Genomic DNA, 14,001 nt, shown 5'->3' with positions numbered 1-14,001 from the left:
CAAGAGGACAGCATCACATCTCTATAAATTCTTGGAGGCATTTTTTGGCAAGTAAAATAAACATGGCTTTTTTCTTTATAGCCTTATAGAATAGGAATTAAAAAATTTTCTTTGGGCCTGACATGGTGGCTCACATCTGTAATTCTAGCATTGTGGGAGACTTAGGCAGGAGAATCACTTGAGGCCAGTCGTTCGAAGCCAGTCTGAGCAACAATAGCAAGACCCTGTCTCTACAAAAAATAGTCATGTTATAGGTGAATATTTCACACATTCCTATTTTGGTTATGCGATCAACATTATTTAACCTCCACACAAAACTTCCTTTAAAATGTTTTCACTTAATCTTGGTTAATATTTAATAAATAAACATTATACATGCTATAGGGAGATTTTTCAAAGGCATGGATCTTCAATAATATTTCTTATACTTTCATAGTGCTATATAACATATTATAAGATAAATAAATGTCTTGAAGTATTAACTGATGACCCCCAAAACACATACTACTCTTTATTTTATGTAACCAATCCTTTCGCTGCTCCATAAGAGATATTTTTTGCCTCAAGCCTGATTAACTTTGTCATACATTTCCCATTTTTAGGGGAAAAGGCCTCCATTTGGCCTTTGAGTTTCAAAATTGACTCTCCAAACTCCAGAGACCATTCTGCAGACCAAACCTTTGAATTGCAAGAGCTAGTGTTTTCAAAATAATTTCTTTTTAATTTCAAAGTTAATTGCTTTTGTGCAATTTATTTTAAAATGTGTCAACAAGTAGCATGGGTCAATGGATGAAAAGAGGGGTGGATAAGTGGATAGCTCCGTGGCGAACAAATTGCATAAAATGTTAGTGGCAGAATTTAGAGGGTGGGTATATGGGTGCACACCGTAGAATCCTTTCACATTTGCTGTATGCTCGAAGTTTTAATATAATATAAAATGTTAGGGGAAAAGTCTGAATCAAGGCATAAAAATTTATGCCATGAACAACTGATGGGGGAAAAAAAGGTAGAAAAAGAGTCGATATAACCTATCCTTACCATTTCCACCATCATCCCCAGAAGAGTAGATGTAGGTTTCATAGCCTGGGGAAAATTTTTTAAAAGATGGGGTGAAGGGAAAAGAATATTGCCTGAACATTGCTCAGTCCTCATGAGGAGACTAAGCCCTGTCCCCCTCCTTCTAGGGACTCAACCATCACCTATCAAACTGCCCAGATTGAACATCAAAGAGCAGAGCCAGCTTCAGCCTTTCTCCCTCGGTTAAGTCCAGGGAAGGTTCATCTTGAAGAGAATTTCCCTTCCCCAGCGTGTGATGGGGCCCAGTGACATGTCTAGGTAGAAAGGCCCTGAGACAACTCAACGCCCAGAGTGGTGTGGAAGTAGAGCCAGAAATTTCCTATGTTGCTGGGAAGGATGCAAAAGTGGCTAACTGAGGTTTTAATGGATTGAAGGAAGTCTCGCATCAAACTGAAGACAAAGTAGCATGGACCTAAGGATAGGAGATGTGCCGAATGACCTGGAAGCATAAGTGATTGCCACCATAAGGGTAGATTACATCTATGCCAATGGGTGGTGTCACACGGTAGGTTATTGAAACCCTGACGCCTCCACACTGAAGTTGCCAGAAAAATACAGAACATCCAGACAAATTTGAATTTCTTATAGACAACAGGTTTTTTTATGTAGGTATGTCCCATACAACAGTCTGTTGTTTATCTGAAGTTAAGTGAGCATTCTGTATTTTTCTTTGCTACATCTGGCAATATTCCACCCAAATTATTTCACAAGATCTGCTGCACACACCCCTAGATATCATTATGGTGAGAAGGAAAAAGGGAGAATTCCTGCATGGGACTGCACAGAAAATATAAATTGTCTGAGACAACACTAAAGTGACTGATATTTTCTGTAATCAACTAGATTAAATTATTTTCTAAGGGACAGGATGGAGGTCCTAGATTAAAACTAAATTTAGTGTAGTAAACAAAGAAAATTACAATCATGTAAAAATCAATTCTGTGGTTTGAAACACTTTATCTGCTTCAAACTTCACAACAGTGCTATGAGGTTGTCAGAAGAGGCATTTTTGATGTCAATCAGGACAAAGTTGAAGTTTAGAGATGTCAGTGACTTGCCAGTGACTTGTCCAATGACTTGATCATTACATGACAAGTGAGTGACTGAACCAATATAAGAACTCACTCATTAATAGTTCTCCTGGTTTATTACCCCCCAAAGAACTAACACAGCTAAAAATGTTTGGATAAGATATCATTCCCTCTTTGATTCAGGAACCTAAGCCGTTAAGAATAGAATTCAAGAAAGTTTCGTGGAAATTGGGCTTTCTCGAGGGTTAGATATGACCTGGCTTGAGCTCTGAGGTCATATTCAAACAAAATCTTGCCAATTCCCACCACTGTTTGCCTAGAGATGAATTTCTACTGCCAAACACCAGTGGACAGAAAGGAGAAAGTTAACCTTCAAATATTGTAATCTTGTTTGGAATTTTTTAAAAAATGTTCTTCTCTGGAAGGAAGGAAATGAATCTCTGATTATTTTATGTTCACATAGATCCCTTTGTTTTTCTCTTGTACTTTGCCCCTGGGTTGACCTCACCTTCAGTCATGTGAGCATTCTTATCATAAATATTGATCAATTATGGCCTGGCGACCTTGTATCGTGCTATGTACTAGAATATGGTGATGGGCAAAACACATGTGTTTCTCATGTATTTTCTGTTTCTTGTATAGAAAATCTGAAGACTTGAGGGGCCCACTCCATTGATGAGGGAGTCCTTTCTGCATTATTCCTGCCAAGGGATCTTCTGGATTAGTGTGGGCACTGGAAGTGAAAGAAGACCAACCTCTTCCTGAGGCACTATTTCAATGCTATAACCATAGATTTAGATACTATTTTTAGACAACAAAAATTAAGAATGAAAATGTGCATATTAAGATGGTGTAGGGTTATAGGAAGCCTGTCCATGATGAGGACTCCAAATACAGGTGAGACCAAGAGCACACATGGGGGGCATTTTATCTGCAAATGAGCCTGACTCAAAAAAAAAAAAAAATCTCCCACTACCCTACCCTGAAAAAACTGCAAACATTTGCTAATTTCTCTTTAATGGCAGAAAAAAATTATTTTAAAAAGTAATTTATATAGCTATCTTCCTCCTTGGGGACAAAAAAAAGAAAAGAAGAATGGGCCTAATTTTTTGCTACTGATTCCAGAATCCCATAGGAAAACATTCATACACTTTGTGAGTCATGCCTCACTTCCCCACAAGTAAAAAGTCAGGTACAAAGAGTCTTACGATATATTTTATCTAGAAGGTAGATATTAGAATGATGTGAGTGTTCTTCATCAAGAGCTGACATGTCCATTTTGCTTGTACCTTTCCCACATCCACTAAAAAAAATTTTCAACTAAACTAGAAATAGAAGGCTTACTTGAAAAAGAAAGCTTATTAAGGCATTAGATTCCAAAACCCAGCTTGGGTTTGGAAGTCCCTAAGAGAGATCCACATCCTGTCACAAGGCTAAACAGATCAAGAACATAAAGAACACATTTGCTAAAAAAAAAAAAAACTCTTAAGAAGATGTTATTTCTATATCTCCCAAGCCAAACATTTTGCTTCCTTAATATTGTCTACAAATTTCTTAGCCCACAGACTTATGCTATTCTTCTTCTTGAGCAAAAAGGGATACATATTCAAAATTTCTTCAAATTTACTTACTGAATTTTTTTTTCTTTTTCTTTTTCTTTTTTTGCTGTAGATGAGAACTCTTTTAAACATCATACTTACTGAAATTATACAAGTCTGGGAGAAGACAAAGGTAGAGTGATCATTTCAAAAGTCATGATAATACCTTTGGTAAAAGGTATTATTTGATAATACCATTTAGTAGAAACTCTAGATCCTGAATTCTATTTCTTCTCTTTGCAGGGTCCTAGGGGCCTTACAGACTTTAATCAACTTTTATAATTTCCCCACAGATACCACTCTCCACTTCAAGTCTTGGTGGCTTCCTCCACCAACCCCCCCAAATCCGTTGTCTTGCTGTTCCATTGACCGCACCAGTGACCCAAACTAGAGCTGCCAGGACTGTTGCTGCCACTGAGACAGAGGGAATCTTCTTCCACCTACTGCTTACATCGTTCAAAAGACAACCTGCATCTTCCGGTTTTCTATGACTCCCTCTTTTGTAGAACTTGGGGCAAATTCACCCAGCGATGAAACAGACACCCTTTGAGTCATAAAGTGAGCATCCTACTGAAAAGTGCTTCTTATTTATCAACAGAGAGGGAGCCTCCATTCATTTTCCAGTTGCCTCCCTTCTCCTATCTTGTATAGAACCTTCTGTTCAACAAGTGGATGCCTCTCAAGAGTTAGGGAGAGCTTTTGTTTCCTTTGTTTTTTAAGAGTTTTAATTCTTTTGTCTTGGGGTCCCATTTTAGCTTACAGATCTGTGTCTCTGTTTTCCTGCAATGGCCAGTGGTACACTTGCTTACAAAATAGAGTTCCAGCTGGGCATACACAGCCAGATCTCCTTATTTGGATATATATCCAGTATTCATGGGCAGTGGAAACTTTTTAAAATCCTTGAAATGAATGGAAGGAGAAATATGTTATAAATTCTCCATGGAATCAAGCTAACTCTATGGTGATATTTTGGGAAACACAACCTGGCCTCTTTACCCACAAATCAGTTGAATTTTGAAGTTTCATAGTACTTCTAGAATCAGAAGACTAAAAACTAATAGTCATAGGAAGGACCAAAGCTTCCACAGCTACAACCACTGAAATTAGACAATGAGGAAGCCATTAATTGTAAGAGAAAACCATTAAAGAAAACTGGGAGGCTCGAGCTAAACCCATTGGCATTGTAATGGTGGTGACAATGACAGAGATGATAATGTTGTGTTAGTTTAGCACGTTAGTGCTTCCTCACTTCTACTCGCTTTATAGTCTTATCCCATTTTACAGATGAGAAAACGAGACTTCGTTAATCAAAATTTTGTTTTGATAAAAAAATAGCCAACTTAGTTTTCAATAAAGGGAAAAAAGGAAAGGAAAACTAGATCTTTTTTTCATCAATGTGGTTACAGAAAACACCTGTCAACTTACTGTAGTTTGTAAGGAGATTTTCCCCCATAATCTTTTGAAATGTCATAAATTCATAATAATCTCTGAACCACCCAAAGCAGTTTCTCAAGGCTTTTTACTTTCAGAAGCGTGTCCCCAGCCTCTGGGATATCCTCCCTCGACTTGTGTCCAAAGTAACTAAAGGTCAATTTCTGGTGCTGCTTCTAAGTTAAAATCAGAAAAAAATAGAATCCAAAGACAGGAGAAGGTTCTTAAGCAAATTGGATTCTGGTGGATCTTCTTAAGATGTGGGCACTTTTTTTCCCCACTCCCAGCTTACATCCTTGTGTCCAAACATCACTGCAAATGTGTTTGTTTATCCAAGAAATACATTTCAAGACTTCCATCCTTCCTTTGGTACTTGAAGACATACAACTGTAGGTTCATATATTAAGTTTCTCATAGTATTAGGACTGTATCTTGCTTGTCTATAACTTTCATTTAACACTCATTTTGGAATCTTAATATTATTCCCACTTAGCCAATTATTTTTCCTTTACCTAGAAGACAAAATGACCTTTGTTCACTAACTTTCTTCTTCGACTCTTCCAGAATATTGAAATGTCCTTTTGTGCTGATGGAGTTCTTCATGTCCATCAATAATGTTTTCCTGTTTCCTCAAAACAGTGAGTCCATCTGTTCATTTCTCTTATAGTAATTCTCCCTCCTTCTGTATTCTTGACAATAGTAGTTGAGCAGAAAGAGAACTTGACATATATCTCAGGCTTTTTCATTGAATCGTATCATCTGTATTCAGTCACATCCTTCCCATCTTATAAAGTCATAAAAAAATAATTTCCTGCTCCTGGAAAGGAAGTTGACCCTATCATTCTTATACTCACTTCATTCAATGTAAAAAGCCTTCCACAGACCCTCTGTCACTGGCTCACCCTTGTCTTACCCAAATAGATGTTTTCTTAGATCTTTTTTAGTTCTACCAATATCTTAGCAAGAATGTAAATGCTTTTGTTTTGTTCTGAATATAAGATTTCCTTCTGCAGAGTGCTATGGCATAAATAGCAATTTAGCAGAGATTCCAGCAGGAAACTCACCAGTGTTTACTCAAGGAATCAAATATTAAAAGATACCTTCAGAGGACAATTGAGAAGGCTATGGCGGAGGTCTACTGGGGTAAGGAATGGAGACTCCCAAGGGCTGTTCCGGAATAGTTTACTTTGGGGAGAGAGTAAAGTCACAGTGGCTTGATCCAAGTATGGCGCTAAAGCACCTACACGCCCAGAGAGGTGGGGTTTCTCTGGTGACAGGATTGTTCCTGATACCAGCTTGAGCTCTGCCCAGTTCCCAAATGACCCATATGTGAGAGAGGGGGATTAAAAACAGGAAGTATAGGGCGATGGTTCTAGTTAGACAGATTTGAGTTTAGGTCCAGAATCTAGATATTAATAGCTTTAAGACTATGAGAAAATTGTTTAGCCTCATTGGCCCTCAATTTCCCCATCTGTAGAGGGGTAAAAATGAAGTGGACTAATGTACAGAAATGCTTTGCAAAGTGCTGGCCCACAGTAGGCACTCAATTGGCAGCAGTAAAAAAACCCAAACAATGGAAAACTGAAAGGACCATGACACTGGTCAACACCAGACGTGCAGCAGGGATCAATATTACAGATGTCAATGGACTAAGACATTTTAAGAAAGTGGAATTAGTGACTAGTGTCAAATGCAGATGAGAGGACAAGAGAAAAATAAAGATAGATGCAAGGTGACCATTGGATTTATCCAGGCAGAGGTATTAGTGGTGTAATAGAAGAGGGAGAGTCTTGGATGCTGTGATCAGTAGGCTGGCTCTGTGTAAGAGTTTGAACATCACCCATAAAACACTATGGGGGGGCTGGGCGCAGTGGCTCACGCCTGTAGTCCTAGCACTCTGGGAGGCCCAGGCAGGCAGATCTCTCAAGGTCAGGAGTTCGAGACCAGCCTGAGCAAGAGCGAGACCCCGTCTCTACTAAAAATAGAAAGAAATTAATTGGCCAACTAAAAATATATAGAAAAAATTAGCCAGGCATGTTGGCACATGCATGTTGTCCCAGCTACACGGGAGGCTAAGGCAGGAGGATCACTTGAGCCCAGGAGTTTGAGGTTGCTGTGAGCTAGGCTGACACCACAGCACTATAGCCCAGGCAAGAGAGTGAGACTCTGTCTCAAAAAAAAAAAAAAAAAAAAAAAACCACCATGGGGTTTCATGTACGTTTAAAGAGGAGGATAATTGTGCACCCATTTTGAGCTGGTGCAAGGAAATTGAGGATGTTTGTTAATGGGTAGGGTGTCAAAAAAGGCTTCTTTCAGTAGTTCGAGGAAATTGAGCTACTGAAGATATGGTAATGCCAGCACTGCTCAGCAATTGGCCTTACCATGGGGGCTTTCAAACCAAACCCATCTTGGTCCTCACTGCTACTCAGCACCTCCCTTTACTCTCACTCATCTCTTGTGCCTCCCTGTCTCCCAGTGACTGTTTTGTTACCGCCCCCCTCCCAAATTTCCTTAAACCCTGGACCTCACTTCTTACCCTCTCACTCTGTAGAGGTCTCTGCCTCATACTCCAAAGGAAGAGAGAACACACCAGCTACGAAGTTGCTCTCCTTCACCTGGGTGGGTGGAGTGCGGGAGAGGGAGCAAATTTCATCAATGAGGTGACAAAGAAGAAATATCTTGGAGGGAGACACAAATTTCAGTAAGCCCCAAAGAGAGACAGAATATTTTGTCAAGAGTGTGGGAAGGATCCAGAAGAGGATCTCGAGGGAGGCCAGTCCCGAGCAGTGGGTCTACGAGGGCGACAGGCAGCGAAGGTGAGGATGGGGACCGGAGGGGTTGAAACTGTCACCATGAGATTTCTTCCTGGGGTGAGACAAGGAAGTCATGGGGGAAGCACACATTTCCAAGAAGGAATGAAGTTCTAGTTGGGAGTTAGAGGTGTATAGATGAGGGCCGGGAGCTAGGGGGAGAACAGAAGGGAAGGGGAGAAAGAAGCCTTTTTTGACACCCTGCCCATTAACAAACGTCCATTTGTAACTTCAAAAATAAAGACAGCCTTTTCAGGAAGAAGTGAGTTTTTAAACAGGAAAAAGTGCCTACCTGTAGCACGTACACAGTACCAATTACTACAGGAAGGAAAGAAAGAGATACAGGAGTATTCATAACGTATCAAGTGAAAAAAGGTAACAAAACAGCTGTGTGTGTGAAAAAGCACAGAAAGTTCCCCAGTGCTAAGGGACACTCTCTGGTTTCAGGGGCAGGTCCCCAAGGCTTCCACAATTCTGGGACCTCCTTTAAGAGGGAAAAAAATACAATTTTATAGATACAAATTAGTTATAAAAATAAATATTTGTTTAAGGGAACCCCTATTCCATTATTTCCACAGTAAATCTATCTCTGCATGATGTTTATAGTTTTCTCTCTGTTTATCCAATATTCATTGCCTACAATGAGCATGAATTACTTTAGAAAGAACTAAAGTTATTTTTAAACAGAAGTATAAATTCTTTTATTTTTTTATGCTAGCCATGCTGTCAATCTACTCATTAGATATTTTTTTTTGTAATAATCACTAAAGATGGTTTCTACTCGGGAGGACTACAGAGTCCAAGTTCCTGTTGTTAATTTATGAGGCATTTCTAGAAAGTTGTTCACAGAGTTCCTAGCTTGAGCTTACCCTTGAATTTTATTTGCTTATATGAAGCACCATAGACATCAATAGCCTAAAACAAGAGGAAGTTAAAAGTCAAACAACTCCTTTAATCAGTACAACCTTTTTTTTCTTAAAACAAAACAAAAACACCAACTACACAAAAACATGAGCATGCATTTGTGCTGATTTTAGTAACCCAATTTAAATGGGTTTACTCTAACTGGGTTACTTCCCCCCCCCAAAAAAAAGAGTTGTCATGGTATTAAACATTCTTTCTAATACCATGATCTCTTCCTCATTTTCTTGTGGTCGCAGCTGCCTGAACACTTTCAACTGGAAGGTGCCTTTTGTGAAGGATTTCTTTAGTAACAGGAAGTGACTGTGTACAAGTTTTATAGTGCTTCACTTCAGGCGACAAGGAAGTATATGACTGACTGTAAATGATTTGGGGACTGTCCCCATGGATCCTTCTTGGTGAATAAACTATTGAAGGGCACATTGAGATGAAGTAGAAAGAAGGTGTTTTCTTACCTTTGGAGAACAGGAATTTCTGGGACATGGCACGACCTCCGTGGTGACCCCTTTTGCATCGGAAGCATTTCTTTCAATCAGATCCCGGATTTGATTGTCCAGCTCCATGCTTTCACATCTGCCCCGGAGGACATGGGGAAGTCACATTTTACAAAGGTAATTAAAAATTATTCAAGGGTAGAGTGAGTGTATGAATGACACGGAGGTATTATTTGTGCATGATACCTCTCTAGAATCTCCCAGACTCTAACCTTATTTTGTTTTCATTAGTCCATGACATAAAAGTACTTTGAAAGAGTTTTAGAGTTTGGTTTTTTTCCCTACTTGCACACTTATACAAAGTGGTAAAGGAAGACACAGACAATTTTAGAGATTTTCATAGTATGACAACAAGGACAAGAACTGAGGGCCCACAGTGAGCCAGGTAGTTTAATACATTTTTCTTATTCAATGGGTACAACAACCCATTGAAATTGTCACTGTCCCTGCATTTTACAGACAAGCAAACTTGAGTAGGGAGTTAACTAACTTGCTAACTTAGGTGAAGTCAACTGTGAAATATTGGCAGGCCAAGATCAAACTCAGACCTGTAGAATTCTATACCCTGTCTTAACCATTTTTGTTGCGTACCTTCAATTAACCCGGGAACAAATCCCTAAGCAATTACTTGCTGCCAAATGGAAATATTATTTTATAGCCAAAGAGTATCCGGAAGCTACCTTAGGGAGAATGTAGCCCAATGGCTTCATGTAGCTGAGAACTGACCATTCACTGATAATGCCGAGATTTAAACCAGATCTTCTCCTCGTATCAGATTTTTCTTTCCCTTTATATCGTGTTGGCATGATGGAGAAATTTTCTCATTAAAAACACAACTCACGAGAAAAATGCACTAACTGTGTAATTTTATATATATACTTTTTTTTTGCCTGCCTCATCCTATCTCACCCCCTAAAAATTGGACTGGGGGAGGAATTCTTGCAGGAGTAGTTCTCAAAGTTGGCTCCAAATAAAATAAATAGGTAGATGGGTGGCCTGATCACGTGTCTGCCCAACCATCCACCTCCTGTGACAGTGACTCCCATGGCTGTGACGGCCATGCTCGCCGATGCGTCTTGACCTTGTTTCCTTGGTTGTAACTTATTGGACCAAGAGTAAACAAGCGATCCCAGCTTGGCCAGTGAGATTCTCTTCTGGGTGCAGAAGGGGCTGAGAATGAAGCAGATGGGTAGAGAAATGCAGAGCTGAGAGATGAAGAGAGTCTTGACAATGTACTCGTTCAGAATCAGCCATTTCTAAGGCCTGGCTGCCGTCCTACCCTTGCATTCTGTGAGCCACTCCATATCTTTATAAGGAATTATCTCCTACTTTTTTTTTTTTTAAAGTTAGCTTTGCTTGGTTTCTGTTTTCTATCATCAAAAATCCCTAAATATGCACCTTGACCTTCACATTTATATTTATTGTTTCTTTCGAGCTGTGAAATGTCTATGCCTCCTGTCCCACTTGCCATCCATGGTCACATGCAGGCTACTGCATCTACGGCAAATCCTTTGTGGCCCCAAGGGTTGCACGTGCCTGGCATTGAGCTTGGACATGTCGTCAAGGTTTCCCACAACCCTTTGAGGAGAGCCACAGAGTTTCTTTTAGTGACTGCCCTAGATCTTTCAGATTGATCTGATTCCCAAAGAGCAACAGAGGTGAACTAGATTGAATGTTAAGCTCCTGCAGTAGCTTCCTGACCTTGTCTCCACCAGACTTGCCTGCTGAGAGGTCACGACACTGCTGACACTACATCCCTCTGTGACAAACCTGTGCTGAGGCGTTTCAAACCCCAGACAGGACCCTGTGGAGGCGATCCACTCTGATCTCCAAGTCCCCACCTATGTGGATCGCTTGCCTGCTTTCTGATCTCATCTTTTGCTCCTTTTCCTTCCAGACGTGTTTGCCCCATCACGCTTGACCGAAGGTGCCAAGCACAGTTCCCGCGCTAGGCGTTGGCATGTGCTGTGCCTTAGCGTGAGTGACTTCCTCCCTCCCTTCACCCACGTGCTCGCTCACACGTCCCCTTGCCAAGAAAGCCTCTGCCGACTGAATTATCCGCACTGGGTTTCTCAACCCCATCATGATTGTCCCTTAATTCCGTTTCATTTTCTTCTCTGAAGTTCCTAATCCTTTTGATTTCTGATTTATTTATTTTTCCTCTCCGTCACCACCATATATGTCCCATGAAGGAAGGGCCTTTGCCTATTTTTATTCGCTGTTCTGTGTCCTGGCACATGGTAGGACTTCAATAAGTCTTTGTTGCCGAGTACCTGCGACTCCATGATGGAAGTTTAACCCACAACTCCTAACCATTAACGCACATCTAACCATCACATTAGTTGTTTATCTAAAATATAGGCAAATATTTCCTATTAACATCCCTTTTAGTCATTCTTTTCCACTCTTATGTTTTATCCACTCTATTTCGATCTTACTGATTAAATTTATGTTCTAATCACAAAATAAAAGATGTAGGCAAATAACCTCAAACTCATAGGATGACGGATAAAAACGAAACCCAAATCATTGAGCGAGGAGACACTAGCAGTAGCTTCAGAATGGACACGGCAGCTCGGTTGTTACTGCCTTCACGCTGCCTTGCTCTTTTATACTAGTAGTATATGCGTTCCTCGGTACTCAACAATAATGAATCGAGTGTCCACTATTTCAAGGTAATGACTTCCCCCAGAAATAATCACATGCAGTGACGATTCCCAAACCATCCCAGCATCAGTAGCAAGCACGCATAGAGGCCAATGGCCATCGCCTCCCCTTTGCACCTGGACAGGGGGATGAAGGCTCAGCCTCAGAGCTGGGGCCCTGCGCCCCCTCTTGTGGGCATGGTTCAGCATCGGGACCCATTGGGACCACAGCCAAAGGGGGACCCTCAGGGGGACGGTGGGTTTCTGGACGTGGTGCAGACAGAGCCTTAGTGTGGTGACCTCAGCCTCGTTGACTTTGGCCACTACAGGAAGAGGAGAAGTGACAGCAAAGAGAAGAGGACCACGTGGTGGTTCCAGGGGGTGGGGAGCTTTGGTCACATCTATGGAGAGAGTGAGGGGTCTCCGTGCTGACCCCACCCCAGTGGTAGGGAGACAGCTTGAGCACTCAGGGACCCAGCAGGGAGTTGAAAAGACACAGGAGGGGTGGAGCTCCAGGGATGACACTGCAGGTAGGACTCACTTTCTTTTCTCATTGCCAGTGTCACTTCCATCACCATGGTCACTATAATGAGTGTGCCTCAGACTTAGCATACGAATTCTCTGAAAGTGCCCCTGAAGCAGTAGAAAGTGAATAGGCTTCTAAAGTTGAACCTAACAGTGGAACCTGGTGTAAGTCCTTGAACCTCTGTGAACCCCATTGGCCTGGTTTGTAAAAAGAAGAAAACAATGTAGTATTAGTGACACTGCATGCACAAGGCTTAGAACAGTGCCAGGCATGTCACCGATACTCATTGTAACGACATTACTGTTATTATTCTGAAGGTCTGGCATAGTCACCGTTCTAACAAACGAGTTTGAAAAGTAGGAACCATGGATTTAGTATACTGCTGAAAAGAAAAGAAAAATAATTTTAAAAAGCACAAAAATTTCCATTTGTTCAACAAGGAATCAAAAAGTTTAGTCACATTTTAAATATAGGACAACCATGTCACCTACTTGAGTTTTGGAACATCCTTAGCAAATCTTTTAGATTATTCCTTAATTAATGTAAGAATGTAGTATATGAAAATAGTTTACATTCTATTTTTAGTTAGTGAAATTCATTATGTGTCATGAATTTCAATTTGCCCTAGATTTATTTTATAAAAGAAAATATTTATCAAGGTTTAGTTTTTTCCTAAAAACTCAAAATTCTGACAATTGAGAGGCAGAATCAATTAAAGCTCGTAAACCCTGCTTTTCTCTTTAGATCACTTCATAATTGCATCTAACATAGTTATATTCCTAATATAGCACTAAGACCTGAGGTTGGCAGTAGAACAGAAAAAAGGAAAACATCCTACCCAACTTTTAAAGACAAACAGAACAAGTCCTACATAATCCTTGCGTTAGTTCTGGGTACGTATTATCCTCGCCTTAAGATGTGTTCCCTGAATCTGCCCAGCCGATTAAGTGACAATTGTGACTCCAGTGGTCAGATGTTAGGAGAAGCTTGAGAGAGAAGAGATGAGGAGCAGGAATCTACTGTTTCCCTGTTCTTTCTGTAACTCCCTAGTTTCTAAAGCTGTGAGTTCTTGACCAGGCCCACGATAGGATTCAGGGGGGTTCCATGAATCATCCCTAATAAAACTAAATAAAAAATTGATATGTGGTTATTGTCTCTTTCCGAGGACAAGGTCTATAGTTTTTATCAAGTTCTTGTGCTGCTTAAAGGCTGGAATACACTGACCCAACTTTAGTTACTGTCACGAGTGACTACTTTAAAATCAAATCTCACTGTGGCTTTTTAATTTAATTTAATTTTATTTTATTTTTTGGTTTAAGAGTACACTTTAATCTTTCTTTCTTTCTTTCTTTTCTTTCCTTTTCTTTTCCTTCCTTCCTTCCTTTCTTTCTCTTTGTTTTCTTTTCCTTCCTTTCTTCCTTTCTTTTCTCTCTCTCTCTTTCTTTTTTCCATGGAAGAACTATAAAAA

General features: G+C 40.2%; 1 protein-coding gene across 2 annotated transcripts in view; it reads right to left on the bottom strand.

Moving 5' to 3' along the window:
* Positions 1-14,001, bottom strand: part of TNIP3 (TNFAIP3 interacting protein 3) — a 59,073-nt gene that overhangs the window by 35,017 nt on the left and 10,055 nt on the right. For both annotated transcript variants that reach the window (XM_012745866.3, XM_020283947.2), the window contains exon 2: positions 9,324-9,441. In XM_012745866.3, coding sequence (XP_012601320.2) covers positions 9,324-9,441 — 118 coding nt within the window. The remainder of the gene's footprint in view (positions 1-9,323; positions 9,442-14,001) is intronic.

This window comes from Microcebus murinus, chromosome 27, assembly GCF_040939455.1.
Source record: "Microcebus murinus isolate Inina chromosome 27, M.murinus_Inina_mat1.0, whole genome shotgun sequence".
NCBI classification, from domain to species: Eukaryota; Metazoa; Chordata; class Mammalia; order Primates; family Cheirogaleidae; genus Microcebus; species Microcebus murinus.
Note: the sequence above shows the minus strand (reverse complement) of the source record. Positions and strands in the feature narration are given on the sequence as shown.